The sequence below is a fragment of the Coenobita brevimanus genome, chromosome 53 (genome assembly GCF_032717465.1).
Source record: "Coenobita brevimanus isolate Jiangsu-jjx chromosome 53, ASM3271746v2, whole genome shotgun sequence".
Taxonomy (NCBI): Eukaryota; Metazoa; Arthropoda; class Malacostraca; order Decapoda; family Coenobitidae; genus Coenobita; species Coenobita brevimanus.
This window is the reverse complement of record NC_137006.1, coordinates 3,873,483-3,890,000: the sequence shown is the minus strand read 5'-3', so window position 1 is coordinate 3,890,000 and position 16,518 is coordinate 3,873,483. Positions and strand designations below refer to the sequence as shown.

At 42.9% G+C, this 16,518-nt stretch overlaps 2 protein-coding genes across 3 annotated transcripts in view; both read left to right on the top strand.

The window, feature by feature from the left end:
• Positions 1-16,518, top strand: part of LOC145400746 (WD repeat and SOCS box-containing protein 1-like) — a 456,090-nt gene that overhangs the window by 86,454 nt on the left and 353,118 nt on the right. The gene's annotated exons all lie outside the window — the stretch shown is intronic.
• The window catches only part of Crag (DENN domain-containing protein Crag), a 92,561-nt gene that overhangs the window by 41,786 nt on the left and 34,257 nt on the right, over positions 1-16,518 (top strand). Inside the window, 2 exon segments of the mRNA XM_080273158.1 lie at positions 8,266-8,389; positions 9,834-9,932. Of these exon segments, the coding sequence (XP_080129284.1) occupies positions 8,266-8,389; positions 9,834-9,932 (223 nt within the window).

Here is a 16,518-nt window from a genome sequence, read left to right as displayed (position 1 = left end):
ACTGCTGTCTAAATCACTTCTTATGCGAGATATCTTACTTGTAAAAAATGAAGCAAAATCAGAAGCCAATTGGGCATCAGATAAAGAAGTTGGTTTAACAATTACATTCCTCCGACCAACCAAATTGTTCACAACTGCAGACATTTTTTTTTTTGATCACCACCACATGAATCAACTTTATTTTGATAATACCTAGCCTTTTGGGCTTTTAAAGTGTGAACAACTGCTCTTCTTGCAAAAACATAACGCAGACGAGTTACTTCGGTCCGCTGCAAGCACCACTCACGTTCTGCCCTTCTGCGTTGTCTACGCAAAGAATTAATGGATGGACCATACCACGGAGAATTATCACGTACAGTGATTGTTTTTACTACCTCAGGACAATAATGGTCAAAAATTGACCTGAGCTCGTTGTTGTAAATATCAACCAATTCACCAGAAGAAAGACTTGAAGAATCGATGGAGTTTAAACGTTGATCAATTTCAAAACACATGAACTGGTGGTCAACATTGTTGTAATTTCCGAACCTGGTGACCTTTTTATGTGAAGGGGATTTCGGGACATCAAAACTAAGAGTGATCAGAGCATGATCAGAGGTGAGGGGGTCAAATGAGTCAACCTCCACATCTGATACGCGCCTGCAACCAACGGGGGACAAGATCAAGTCAAGGACATGTCCTGAGACATGAGTTGGATTACTCACTTGATTGAAAAAATTGTTCTGGGTGATCAACTCAAGGAATTCTGAAGAAAATGGTTTTGACTCTGGACTGTCAACCCAATAATTGAAATCACCACAAACAAGAAGTCCTCCAGGTTTAAGAGAAAACCCTTCAAGAAACTGCCCAAACTCCTCCATAAAACCTCGATCTCTGCCCGGATGACCTGGTCGATAGACAGTTGCAATTCTAATGGTATTCTGATGGAAATTTATTAATACTTCCATAAATTCAAATGATGATGGGGTCAGGTCTGAGTCAATGAGAGAAACGTTTGCAAGTGCTGCCGAGTAGATGAGTGCTACGCCTCCTCCTGGATAGTCAGCAGCAGGCCTGGGAATACTAATAATAGAATGTGTCTTAGGCAAAGCATTACAAATAATATCAATATCAGACTCATACAACCAGGTTTCAGTCAAGCTCGTGCTGATTTAGGGTTTCATTAATATAGTCTATCTTATTATGGATGGAACGAATATTTAAAAGACCCATCCTTAACTGGTTCAAGAGGGACATAGTCAGTTTTTTGAATGGTCAAAATTGGTGTTTTCAATCAATCTATTCCTATGAGAAATCATAATTGGACATTCTCTACTTGAAGCAAAATGGGCAACCACCTGTGACTTTGAATTAGCATCTTGATGTCTTAAAGAGGAGCAGTTGATGCATTTGGAAGAATTTCTGTTAGTACAGTCCTTAGATTTATGGGCTCCAGCACAAAAGACACATTTAGGTTCATCACTTTTCCTAGAACATCTCTCAAATGTATAACCAAAGCCTTGACAGTGATGACACTGTGTAACCCAGAATCTATCGAAAGCGCGGCATCTTGTAAGATCCACATAGATGTAATTGCCCTGTTCTACAATGGAGGATCTCACCTCTAGCAACATCTTCAAAACAGCAGTTTTGGTGTCATTCCTTGTCCTTGTGAAGAGAAGGTTGAGGGTACAACCTCGATCAACGAGCATCTTAATTTTATTGTTTTTTCTCAGAATATTTGGGATGATGTCAGAGTCATCCAAGGAAGAGGAAAGGCCTGTCACGGCCATTTTAGGCAACATTTTCTTTGGCTCTGATATGCAAAAAGTGCCTTCAGAGCCAAAATGATCAGTCAGCACCCCAGTTGCTTCACCCTTGGCTGTAGCTGACGGAAACTTCATTACCAGCCCACCAGCCTTGGTCTTAAGGCAGCTGTCAACCGGTACCGAGTTAAGTACACCTCTGATGTCTTCTGGTCCCATCTGATTTGTCAGGGCACTAGTGCCACTCTCTGGTTTCACAATCAGTACATGCTGACTATGAAAGGCTTTTTTCTGGCCATGAGCACTGATCTCAATCACGCCTCCAGGCAGATCCTTCCCTCCCCCCACGAGAGACCCGCGAACAGCAACCGCAAATGACTTGGCCTGATCTTGTGTGACCGCCATGGGTGATGAGACCTTGGTCTCAAGTGCCTCCAGTCTATTTGATACGTCTCTGATTGCTTGAAAGATTGGCCCAGTAACTTTATCTTCATACTCCTTCTTGGTACTACTTCCTCCACCAGCCAAGACCTCGTCTGCTGGTGCGACACACTGGCTACACAGCCAGCGAAAGCCCAGCTGGTGGCTCCTCTTCATGAATGGATAGTCGCCTGCATCCAAATTTTCACAAGCCATATGAATCCACTCGCTGCAGTAGGCGCACTTCAGTGCTTGTGCACTTTTTGATACAGACCTACTGCAGCGAGGGCACTGGTGTTGTTTACTCATGATAAGGGAGAACAAAAAACAAAACAAAATGACAACAACAGCAAAACATATATACAATACTACCCGGGAAAAAACCCGGGTAGCGCCGCCCCCGTTTGTGTCACCCTAATTTAGGAGAAAAAAAGAAAACCGAAAGAAAAAAAGCACAAAAAACAGAAATGGAAAAAAAAACAAAAAAAAAACAGGGTGTCTGCGAGGTCATCACGAGCAGGTGGGGTACGACTTGACTGCCCTTCTAGGAAAGGTAACCCAAACCGAGGTGCCGCAGAAGTGCTGAGATGGTATTGAAACTTTTCCCAATTCGAGCTTTACAGCAGCAGCAAATACGTCACTTAGGCAAGACCTCATTGGTTACGATACTGCCACTGCGCAAAATTGCGAAAACAACTTTGAAAACTCCCAGGCCGTGTACAGGACGCTGGGCTATGTGTGTCAAGGCAGAAGGGCCGACTTTGAGGGGGATTAGTGTCCTAGCGCGACTGGTTACCTATTTATTTTTTTACAGCCTAAGGTCTGATACATTGTGAACACACCTCGTATATGTTAGAAGGTATGGATGTGTAAGTGTTTGGTATTGTGAGTTGCTGTGTATGCTTGATTGGCTTTGTGTATGTTTGGTAAATAGTACTAGTATTTACAGTAGGCATAGTAGTGGTAGGTGGGGGAGTCTGTCATCCACTCACTTGATGTAGTACAGTACTACCTTTAGGTTGCTCTACACTGAATGACAAACGAGGTATTATGAAACCCAGGAAAACCATTTATGGTGCTGGGTGGTAACCATACATCCAGATATTTAGGTGATGTGGAGCCTACTATGGCGCCCCAATTAACTGGGTGGAGAGATGCAGATGCGGTATCCATCCAGGAACCAAACTTCCACACTCTTCCATGTGCCTTATTGTGGTGAGGTTCAATTTAATTTGGTTGTAGTTTTTAAAGTTTACTGTATTTTGTTTTCACCCAGTTGTTGGCATCCTTCATCACCACATACCCAAACCATCTCAATCTACCCCTCCTCATCACAGCACCAATACACTCCAGTCCCATCCTTCCTCCCAAACCATCTCAGTCTACCCCTCCTCATCACAGCACCAATACACTCCAGTCCCATCCTTCCTCCCAAACCATCTCAGTCTACCCCTCCTCATCACAGCACCAATACACTCCAGTCCCATCCTTCCTCCCAAACCATCTCAGTCTACCCCTCCTCATCACAACACCAATACACTCCAGTCCCATCCTTCCTCCCAAACCATCTCAGTCTACCCCTCCTCATCACAACACCAATACACTCCAGTCCCATTCTTCCTCCCAAACCATCTCAGTCTACCCCTCCTCATCACAACACCAATACACTCCAGTCCCATCCTTCCTCCCAAACCATCTCAGTCTACCCCTCCTCATCACAACACCAATACACTCCAGTCCCATCCTTCCTCCCAAACCATCTCAGTCTACCCTTCCTCATCACAACACCAATACATTCCAGTCCCATCCTTCCTCCCAAACCATCTCAGTCTACCCCTCCTCATCACAACACCAATACACTCCAGTCCCATCCTTCCTCCCAAACCATCTCAGTCTACCCCTCCTCATCACAACACCAATACACTCCAGTCCCATCCTTCCTCCCAAACCATCTCAGTCTACCCCTCCTCATCACAACACCAATACACTCCAGTCCCATCCTTCCTCCCAAACCATCTCAGTCTACCCCTCCTCATCACAACACCAATACACTCCAGTCCCATCCTTCCTCCCAAACCATCTCAATCTACCCCTCCTCATCACAACACCAATACACTCCAGTCCCATCCTTCCTCCCAAACCATCTCAATCTACCCCTCCTCATCACAACACCAATACACTCCAGTACCATCCTTCCTCCCAAACCATCTCAATCTACCCCTCCTCATCACAACACCAATACACTCCAGTCCCATCCTTCCTCCCAAACCATCTCAATCTACCCCTCCTCATCACAACACCAATACATTCCAGTCCCATCCTTCCTCCCAAACCATCTCAATCTACCCCTCCTCATCACAACACCAATACACTCCAGTCCCATCCTTCCTCCCAAACCATCTCAATCTACCCCTCCTCATCACAACACCAATACACTCCAGTCCCATCCTTCCTCCCAAACCATCTCAATCTACCCCTCCTCATCACAACACCAATACATTCCAGTCCTGTCCTTCCTCTCAACTCTTCCATCGTAATTCTATGCCCCCCAGGCCTTGCAATAGGACGCACTGTGTATTTACACTAATCCCTCAAAGATCTGACGTAATAGAGCCAGAGGCACATCCGGGACTTGGGAAAAATGCCCCTGGACAGGTACTTATAGACCCCAACTCAACCTAACTTTGAAAGCCACCTAAATAACTCCCTACTGGACATGCACAGCACCTATTTAAGACCCTAGTCACACAAATAAGGGACAGAAAGCATGAAATGAAAAGGAATCATAATGAGAAATTAGAAATGAGTATGGAAAATATTTAGCAGTGTACAGGGTACTTATGACACGTCCGTGGCCGTCACAAAGATTATCCCGCCTCCTGTATGGTTCTGACGGTGGTGAAGGTGCACTTGACGCATGTACAGTAATCCAGTGTTGTGCTGCACTTAATCCTTGGCACTGTGAATTATAACTGTTTAACACTGCACATTCTGTTCTTATTTGTGCCATGCTAGTTGCAACATGCCAGTGTTGCATTCTGCACTTAATCCTTTGCACTCTGAATTTTAATTTCTTAACACTGCACAACACTGTAAATTCCCTTGTGGTCTAGTGTTGAGGTATTGCAGTTTACTCACTGTCCACCTCAAAAGCCAGTATATGGGCAGCCATGGCGACGAGCGTGCAGTCACGACAGTAGGTAGGCGGGAACTGGGGAGGATGCAGGGGCGCTGTAGCGGACGTCGCCGGAACTACGCACCAAAACACAGCTGTTCGTCACCGTGCAGCAAATTTAGAGTAGGGATGAACACACATTGGGTTTTTTTTGCATTTTGATGTTTTTTTTGCCATTTCTGGACTCAGGCCCAAAACATCTGGGACTTGGGGTGTCCGGGACTTGGGCTTCCGGGTCTTAAAGGGATTACTGTATTTCGTATATTGAAGGCATCCGTCTCAGTAATTGTAAGTGCATCATTATTTTTTAATATATACTGGTGTGCTGTACTTCACTTCGAATGCCTATGCTGATTGCTATGCTGTTGTTCTGTATTATCATCTTTTTTTCTTAATATACTTTGAGTGTTTATGCTCAGTGACAGTTTCCATATTATCAGTTTTCCATATTTTCAAACTTTATGCCCATTTTCTTTCATTTTAAGATTTTTTTTTTCTCTCTCTCTCTCTCTCTCTTTGTGTGTGTGCTTAATTTTCGGTCAGTTTTAATATTTTTTCTCAATTTTGACATCTTACTAATTTTTTTTAAATTTTTTTGGATATATTTTGTTACTATAATCCAGGAAACCATTTACAGCGCTGGGTGGTAACCATATAACCAACCCATACGTGTTGCCTACGTGTCAACAAGTGGGTTGGTGGAGGGTTAGTGCCCCTCCCCGTAAAACAACTAACTCAAAGACAAACCCCCACCCCTTATCGGATTATGGCGTCTGGTTTGAGATAGATAGGTAGATAGATAGATAGACTATGCTTTGTAGTCCTGTAGTAGTTCTCTCTCTCTGTCTCTCTCTCTCTCTCTCAGTTCGTGTGCATTTCAAGTGTTGACAAATTTATTACACAGATTGTTAGAGAGTTATTATTTTATTATTTGTTATTATTTTTTCATTATTATTATTTCATTATTGTTTTATTATTTGTTACTATTTTTTTATTATTATTATTGTGGTTATTGCTATTATAATTGTTTATTTAATTATTATTATTATTATTGATCTCAGAGGAGCTAGTTGGAGAAGAACAAGGGGGATTTAGGAAGGGAAAAGGGTGTGTAGATCAGATATTTGTTCTAAGATGTTTAGTGGAGAAGTATCTAGAGAAGGGAAGGAAAGTGTATGCTGTCTTCATGGACTTGGAGAAAGCTTATGACAGAATAGATAGGAAAGGTATGTGGAAGGTATTAAAAATATATGGAATGGAGGGGAAATTGTTGAGTGCTGTGAAGAGTATGTACGAGGGAGCTAGGGCTACGGTGCGAGTGGATGGTGAGCTGACTGAGTTCTTTGATCTCAATGTGGGACTGAAACAGGGGAGTGTAATGTCTCCATGGCTGTTTAATATATATATATATATATATATATATGGATGGGGTTGTAAAGGAGGTACAAGGTAGGGCAGTGGATGTGGGGGTGGCCCTAATGAATGAGGGTGAGATTTGGAAGCTTCCAGTGTTGCTGTTTGCTGATGATACAGTATTATTGAGTGAAGATGAATGGGAGTTGCAAGGTTTGGTGAATGAATCTGGGACAGTGTGTAGGAGGAGGAAGCTGAAAGTTAATGTAAACAAAAGTAAAGTTATGGTGTTTGAGAGGAATGAAGTCACAGAGTGTGCAGTGAGGTTGGATGGTGAGGATATGGAGAATGTGAGTGCATCCAAGTACTTGGGTAGTGTGATGAGTAAGGATGGAACTTTGGGGGATGAAGTACGTGAAAGGGTACAGCAGGGAAGGAAGGTTGTTGGCACACTGAAAGCAGTGATGAGAAATAGGGAGGTGAGTATGGGAGTTAAGAAGTCACTGCATGATGGTATTGTGATCCCTACCCTGACGTATGGAAGCGAGGCGTGGACCTTGCAAGAGGGGAACAAGTCAAGAGTGAGAGCAGTGGAAATGAGTTACTTGAGAGGAGCATGTGGAGTGACGTGGAGGGACAGGTTGACGAATGAAGAAGTGAAGGAACGTTGTGGGGTAGATGTGGATGTGGTTGAAAAGATTAGGAGAAATACACTGAGGTGGTTTGGACATGTGGAGAGGATGGAGAATGAAAGACTGACTAAGAGGGTGTATGTAGGTGAGGTGGAGGGAGGGAGAGGGAGGGGTAGACCGAGGATGAGGTGGAGGGATGGAGTTGAGAGGTATATGAGGGAGGGGGGGGTGAGTTGGGGGGAGGGGAGTCAAATGGTGGGTGACAGAGTGACTTGGAGGCGTTTTGTCTGCGGCCACTCTTTGCGGGATTAGGGCGTCGGGCTATAGATAGATAGATAGATAGATTATTGATCTTACTGGTTATTATCATTATGCCTGTTCCTTAATAATAATAATAATACTGTAATTAGTAGTAGTAGTAGTAGTAGTAGTATTGTTATTATTATTTTTATTATTTTTTATCCTCTTGTGTCTCCTTTATCCTCTGCTTCATGTCCCTAGTGAGGTCGGACAAGCTCTATATAATCCCCGTGTGTATGGCCTTGGGTGGTGGAGTAAGGTACAGGTAATAGTGATGTCCTTTACTGATAGTCTTTACTGTGTGTGTGTGTGTGTGTGTGTGTGTGTGTGTGACTAACGTGAGGTGTATAGCAGTAAGGAATTTGTTCATTGATTCTCCAGGTGATGATAATGATGATGGTGATGCTGATGATGATGATGATGATGATAAAGGTGATGATGGTGACGATGATGATGATGATGACGAGGATGATGGTAGTTCTGGTGTTGATGGTAAAAAATTTTGGCGATGATGATAATGGTGATGATGATGACGATGGTGGTGGCAATGATGATGATTTTGGTTCTGGCGTTAGTGGTAATTTTGATGATGATGATAATAATAATGATAATAATGATGATTTGTTCCCCCCCCCCCCAGTCAGTAACAGTGCGGGTGTATTGATGAGCAGTGTACTGGACAGCTCGGTGCTCCACGGCCCCACACGCCGCCGCCAGCAGCCCCCCTCGGACCTGGCACACGCACTCTCTCCCACACTGCATCAGTAAGTCAATAGAACACCGTTGGGTAGGGGGGGAAGAGGGAGGGGGAGACCGAGGATGAGATGGAGGGATGGAGCAACCACTGTCAGACCTGGCACACGCCCTCTCTCCCACACTACACCAGTAAGTCAATGGAACACCATTGGGTAGGGGGGGAAGAGGGAGGAGGAGACCGAGGATGAGGTGGAGGGATGGAGTGGCCATTTGCTTCACCTTAATGCCGTTTGTTTGGGGGGAAAGAGGGAGGGGGAGACCAAGGATGAGGTGGAGGTAAGGAGCAGCCACTGTTGGACCTGGCACACGCTCTCTCCCCCACACTATAACCAGTAAGTTGTAGGGTGCTGTTGGGTAGGGGGGGAAGAGGGAGGGGGACACCGAGGACGAGATGGAGGGATGGAGTGGCCATTTGCTTCACCTTAATGCCGTTTGGTCGGGAGGAAAGAGGGAGGGGGAGACCGAGGATGAGATGGAGGGGCCGTTTGCTTCACCTTAACTACTTCACCCCAGGAATACTTTTATTGTTATTATTTTGACTCTGTTGGCTACATTTTTGTGAAGCTACAGAACGTGGTGAATGTTTTTGGCGTGTCCAATAGAGCCAGGATTCCGGGGGCTTGAATGGTGAGTGAATGGAAATGTGGCCCATTGGATTTGGCAGATTTGGACTGTGTGGACATTGCTACTCCTCACCCTGCCCAAGGGTGGGAAAGGAGGTCCGGATGATGATGATGATGATGGTGATAATAATAATAATGGTGATGATGATAATATCAGTTTGTATGATATGTATTGAGGAGGAAGGATATATATACAGTAGATGCAGTAGGTGTGTTTGAAATTAAATGTGAGAAAAACATAAAAAAACAGGTACTTATTGGTAAAACACATCAGAAAAACACTAAAGAAAACAGGGACTTATTGGTAAAACATCAGAAAAAACACTTGCCCAAAAAACGTTGTAAGCCGTTTTTTTGGTGATGAGACACACGGTGCTGGATGATTGTGTATAAAGATTGGACGTTTTTTGAGTTTTTGGAGGGAGTGTACTGTTTTGACTTTGTGTGTGTGTGTGTGTTTAATATTGACTTTTTCCATGTGTGTGTAAATGTTTAATATGGACTTTTTCTGTGTGTGTGTGTGTGTGTGTGTGTGTGTGTGTGTGTGTGTGTGTGTGTGTGTGTGTGTGTGTGTGTGTGTGTTCAGTACAGTTCAACTTTCTACTTGTGTGTGTGTAAATGTTTAATATGGACTTTTTCTGTGTGTGTGTGTGTGTGTGTGTGTGTGTGTGTGTGTGTGTGTGTGTGTGTGTGTGTGTGTGTGTGTGTGTGTATGTTTAATACAATATTGACCTCTTCCATGTGTGTGTGAGTGTGTGTAAATGTTTAATATGGACTTTTTCTGTGTGTGTGTGTGTGTTTAATATTTTCTTTTTCCGTGTGTGTTCAGGTACGACAAGATGAGTGAAGCCACTGCAACCGTCCGCACCCCACCCTCGCCACCACCCGCCACCACACCCCAGGACAGGACAGTGCCGGAGTACCTCAGGTTAGTGGCGCACACACACACACACACACACACACGTCTTGAATTTGGCCCCCTGTTATTTTTTTCTTTGAGGGAACAATCTTGTGGACTCCTGGCCTTTGGTTCCTCCTTTCTTCCACTAAAATACACACACACACACACACACACACACACACACACACACACACACACACACAGAGAAAGTTAAAATCAAACATTCACACACAGAAAGTCAGTACTAACACACACACACACACACACACACACACACACACACAACACCAAGCCTCTGTACTCTCTCCTTCTGCCTCAGTTTCGTATTTATATAAAACATTTTTTTTTAGTATGGTGATCTCTCATATATATTTTTTTCTTCTTGCTCTCTCTCCATGCAATTTTTTTTGAACTGTGGAGAGAGGTTTTTAATTGCAAAAATGCTTTATAAATTTTAATAGCCCATTTGAATTCAAGGATGCACTTTATTATAATTATTATTATTATTTATTTTTTTTTTAAACCTTTGGCACAGGAAATTTTTGAAAGCCCATGTAAATTTTTGATGCACTTGTGTGAATGAGGGATGAGTGAGAATTGTAAAACTCTCCCTTTCTCTTTTGAATTATGTTGAAAATTTGTATGCCTGTTTATCATGATTCACTTTTGTATAGCATTAGCAAAAAGTTTATTATTGGTATTATTTTTATTTATTTGTTTTTTGTATATATCGTAGTGTCAAGTGTTTAAGTTTTGAATATTTCTTGCACAAATTTCAAACTATGTGTCAGTTGTCAAGTTTGAATTTTTAACTGATCATGTAGAATTTTCATAACTGGTTTTGTATTATTTGAATGAGTGAATTTGAATTTTATATATTTCTTGCAAAAATTAGTTTGAATTTTGAATATTCCTTGTTAAGTTTAGTTTGGATTTTGAATATTTTTTGCAAGAATGTCATATCTCAGTTCTTGAATTGGAATTTTTTTTTTTACTTATCCTGCAGATTTTTCATAACCGTTTATTAGTATGATTTGAATGTTTTTGTACACCTTATATATCCCTCAAAATCCCCTATTTCTTTGTGCTGCAAGTTGGAAATGCTGTTGAGAATCCTGTTTGTCCCATTTTGAAGAGCGGCCATCTTGTTTTTGTGTCCCAGTGTTTTTTTTTAGAAGGCTGGTTGGGTCTTTTTGAATTCTTATGGAGCTTTGAGGAGATGGGGCTCTTTTTTGCTGACTTTGAAGAGCTTTTTTACCATCTTTGAAGCCACCTGAAGCTCTTTGTCTGTATCTCACTGTATTTTGAAATCCATCTGAAGCTGTGAGGAATTTTGAATACTTTGAAGGCTTTTGAAACTACAGCACAGGTATTTATTTATTTTTTTATTTATTTTTATTATTATTATGAAATGTTTTGGATTCTTGGTGGTAGCTGTGAGGAACTTTGAATTCCTTGCAGACCTTTGAAAAACTCTCTTACTGTCTTTTGAATTCTATTGAAGGTTTTAGGGAACTTTGAACTCTGGAAATTTTGAAGAATATCTGTTTTTATATATATGAATAATTTTATATCTCTGGGAAACTAAAGGAATTCAATTTTTAATAATTTTTGTTTCTCTAATAATTTGATCTCTTTGCAAACTTTGATATGATGTTCTGAATATTTTTTCGAACTTAATATTTTTTTCGAACCTTCTGAACCTTTTTTCGAACTTTTTGAATATGTTTTAGAACTATCTGAATATTTTTTATAACTTTCAGAACTCAGGAGACCTTTTTGTTGAGGACTTAATGGGTAAAATTATAGTTCCCGCCAAAAATAGAATTATGAGATTTTGATCCACATTTTTCGTTATTTTAGACAATTTTAGGATCATTTCTTTTCCATGGCATTTTTGTCAAATTATTTTTTATTTTACTCGTGAAGATATCCCAACCTAACCTAACCTAACCCAACCTAGCCTAGCCTAGCCTAACCTAACCTAACCTAACCTAACATAACATAACCAAACCTTACCCAACCCAACCTAACCTAACCTAACCCAACCCAACCCAACCTAGCCTAGCCTAGCCTAACCTAACCTAACCTAACATAACCAAACCTAACCAAACCTTACCCAACCCAACCCAACCCAACCTAACCTAACCCAACCCAACCTAACCTAGCCTAGCCTAGCCTAACATAACCTAACCTAACATAACCAAACCTAACCAAACCTTACCCAACCCAACCTAACCCAACCCAACCCAACCTAACCTAACCCAACCCAACCCAACCTAACCTAGCCTAGCCTAGCCTAACATAACCTAACCTAACATAACCAAACCTAACCAAACCTTACCCAACCCAACCCAACCCAACCTAACCCAACCCAACCTAACCTAACCTAACCCAACCCAACCCAACCCAACCTAGCCTAGCCTAACATAACCTAACCTAACATAACCAAACCTAACCAAACCTTACCCAACCCAACCCAACCTAACCCAACCCAACCTAACCTAACCCAACCCAACCTAACCTAGCCTAGCCTAGCCTAACCTAACCTAACATAACCAAACCTAACCAAACCTTACCCAACCCAACCCAACCTAACCCAACCCAACCTAACCTAACCTAACCCAACCCAACCCAACCTAACCTAGCCTAGCCTAGCCTAACATAACCTAACCTAACATAACCAAACCTTACCCAACCCAACCCAACCCAACCTAACCCAACCCAACCCAACCTAACCTAACCCAACCCAACCCAACCTAACCTAGCCTAGCCTAGCCTAACATAACCTAACCTAACATAACCAAACCTAACCAAACCTTACCCAACCCAACCCAACCTAACCCAACCCAACCCAACCTAACCTAACCCAACCCAACCTAGCCTAGCCTAGCCTAACCTAACCTAACCTAACATAACCAAACCTAACCAAACCTTACCCAACCCAACCCAACCTAACCCAACCCAACCTAACCTAACCTAACCCAACCCAACCCAACCTAACCTAGCCTAGCCTAGCCTAACATAACCTAACCTAACATAACCAAACCTAACCAAACCTTACCCAACCCAACCTAACCCAACCCAACCCAACCTAACCTAACCCAACCCAACCCAACCTAACCTAGCCTAGCCTAGCCTAACATAACCTAACCTAACATAACCAAACCTAACCAAACCTTACCCAACCCAACCCAACCTAACCCAACCCAACCCAACCTAACCTAACCTAACCCAACCCAACCCAACCTAGCCTAGCCTAGCCTAACATAACCTAACCTAACATAACCAAACCTAACCAAACCTTACCCAACCCAACCCAACCCAACCTAACCCAACCCAACCTAACCTAACCCAACCCAACCCAACCTAACCTAGCCTAGCCTAACCTAACCTAACATAACCAAACCTAACCAAACCTTACCCAACCCAACCCAACCCAACCTAACCCAACCCAACCTAACCCAACCCAACCTAACCTAACCTAACCCAACCCAACCCAACCTAACCTAGCCTAGCCTAGCCTAACATAACCTAACCTAACATAACCAAACCTTACCCAACCCAACCTAACCCAACCCAACCTAACCTAACCCAACCCAACCTAACCTAGCCTAGCCTAGCCTAACATAACCTAACCTAACATAACCAAACCTAACCAAACCTTACCCAACCCAACCCAACCTAACCCAACCTAACCTAACCTAACCCAACCCAACCTAGCCTAGCCTAACCTAACCTAACCTAACATAACCAAACCTAACCAAACCTTACCCAACCCAACCCAACCTAACCCAACCCAACCTAACCTAACCTAACCCAACCCAACCTAACCTAGCCTAGCCTAGCCTAACATAACCTAACCTAACATAACCAAACCTTACCCAACCCAACCCAACCTAACCCAACCCAACCCAATCTAACCTAACCTAACCCAACCCAACCCAACCTAACCTAGCCTAGCCTAGCCTAACATAACCTAACCTAACATAACCAAACCTAACCAAACCTTACCCAACCCAACCCAACCCAACCTAACCCAACCCAACCTAACCTAACCTAACCCAACCCAACCCAACCTAGCCTAGCCTAACCTAACATAACATAACCAAACCTAACCAAACCTTACCCAACCCAACCTAACCCAACCTAACCTAACCCAACCCAACCCAACCTAGCCTAGCCTAGCCTAACCTAACCTAACATAACCAAACCTAACCAAACCTTACCCAACCCAACCTAACCCAACCCAACCCAACCTAACCTAACCTAACCCAACCCAACCTAACCTAGCCTAGCCTAGCCTAACATAACCTAACCTAACATAACCAAACCTTACCCAACCCAACCTAACCCAACCCAACCCAATCTAACCTAACCTAACCCAACCCAACCCAACCTAACCTAGCCTAGCCTAGCCTAACATAACCAAACCTAACCAAACCTTACCCAACCCAACCCAACCCAACCTAACCCAACCCAACCTAACCTAACCCAACCCAACCCAACCTAGCCTAACCTAACCTAACATAACCAAACCTAACCAAACCTTACCCAACCCAACCTAACCCAACCCAACCCAACCTAGCCTAACCCAACCCAACCCAACCTAACCTAACCCAACCCAACCCAACCTAGCCTAGCCTAGCCTAACCTAACCCAACCCAACCCAACCTAGCCTAGCCTAACCTAACCCAACCCAACCCAACCTAACCTAACCCAACCCAACCCAACCTAGCCTAGCCTAACCTAACCCAACCCAACCTAACCTAACCCAACCCAACCCAACCTAGCCTAGCCTAGCCTAACCTTGAAGAATAAAATAAAAATAATTTGTGACGAAAATACTATGGAAGAAAAGTGTCTTAAAATCATCTAAAATAGCAAAAAAAAAAAAAATCAAAATCATGTAATTCTGTTTTTGGCTGAAACTGTAACTAATACCACTCATTGCAAGTTGTTAAGAGCCATTGTACCGGCTTTGAATTGTTTGAAATAATTGAATTCTCGTACGATGTTTTATTATGCCGTATGGAAACAATGTCAGTGTACGCTTTCTGTAAGATCTGAAAACATGCCATCTTGCCTTTGAACAGTTTATATATATACACTGATGCTTGGTAAATTTGTAGAGTTGATTTGAAATAACTGACATTTTTGAAAATTTTTGAATGAGCAAAATGTGATGATGCCACGTTTTATTCTTGGTCATTTCCGATTCTGCATTTTCTTGTTAATTTCTGTAGAGTCTGATTCCACATTTTATTCTTGGTAGTTTCCGATGTTGTATTTTATTTTATTTTAGGTAGTTTCTGATGCCACCTTTTGTTTTATTCTTGGTAGTTTTCGATTCCACATTTTATTTTTTTCCCACCCTAGGGCAGGGTGAGGAGTAGCAATGTCCAGACAGCCCAAATTTGCCCAATCCAATGGGCCACACTTCCATTCACTCATCATTCAAGCCCATGCAATCCTGGCTGTATCTGATACGCCCAAAACATTCAACACGTTCTGTAGCTTCACATAAACATATCTGATAGAGTCAGTCTGGATGCTGCCATGTTAAAAAGGGGTGCCAAGTCCTTGATCATGCACTTCTCCTCACAACATTCATCCAGCTAGCTTGATCTCTTGTCAGTTCCCCAGCCTCACTAACATCCAAGCCTCTCTTCCTCACACACTCATCCACCACATCTCTCCACCTTCTCCTTGGCCTACCTCGCCTCCTCCCTCCTTCAGATTCGCTCAGAGATACCTTTTTCACACTCTGTTGTTATCTGTTCTCTCCACATGACCATACCATCTCAGTACACTCTCTTCGATTCTGGTGTCCACAGACTTCCTCATTCCACATCTTTTACGAATCATGTTATTTTGTATCTTATCCACCCTGGTGGTAGGTGGTGGTGACCGTCATCCACTCGCTTGATGTAGTGTTGCCTGCTTCTTGCTTAGCCTTTATCATTCTTTTTCTGTGCTTGCCCTCCTCTCTTCCTATTTCACCCATCTTTCTTGTCACTTCTTATTACTCTTCTTTCCTTTACAGGTGGCTTTACATTGAGTGACAAGCCTAATGGTTTCCTGTAAGCCAAGAAACCATTTACAACGCTGGGTGGTAACCATGTAACCAAACCGTACATGCTCCCTACGTGTAAACAAGTGGGTTGGTGGAGGGTTAGTGCCCCTCCCCGTAAAACAAATAAAACTCAAAGTCAAATGGCCACCCCTTGTGGGATTGTGGCATCTGGCAATAGATTGATATACTAACCACCCTCTGTACTCCACATACATTCCTCAGCAGTCCCATCTCCACTGCTCTTACTCTTGACTTTTCATTTTCATGCCACACCATAGTCTCACATCCATATGTTAAAGTTGGGACTAACACTCCTTCATGCAAGCCTTGTGCAGCTGCAACACTCAAGCCTCTGTTTCTTATCAAGGCCTTCATTGCACCAGCTACTTTCCTTCCTTGTGTCACTATACTTTCCACTTCTTTTGCACATTTTCTTAAATTTCTATCACTGTACCCAGGTATTTGAACTCTCTCACCAATTCCAGTCTCTCTCCATTCACTGTTACATTGCACTGGGAGTCACCTTCTCTCTCAATA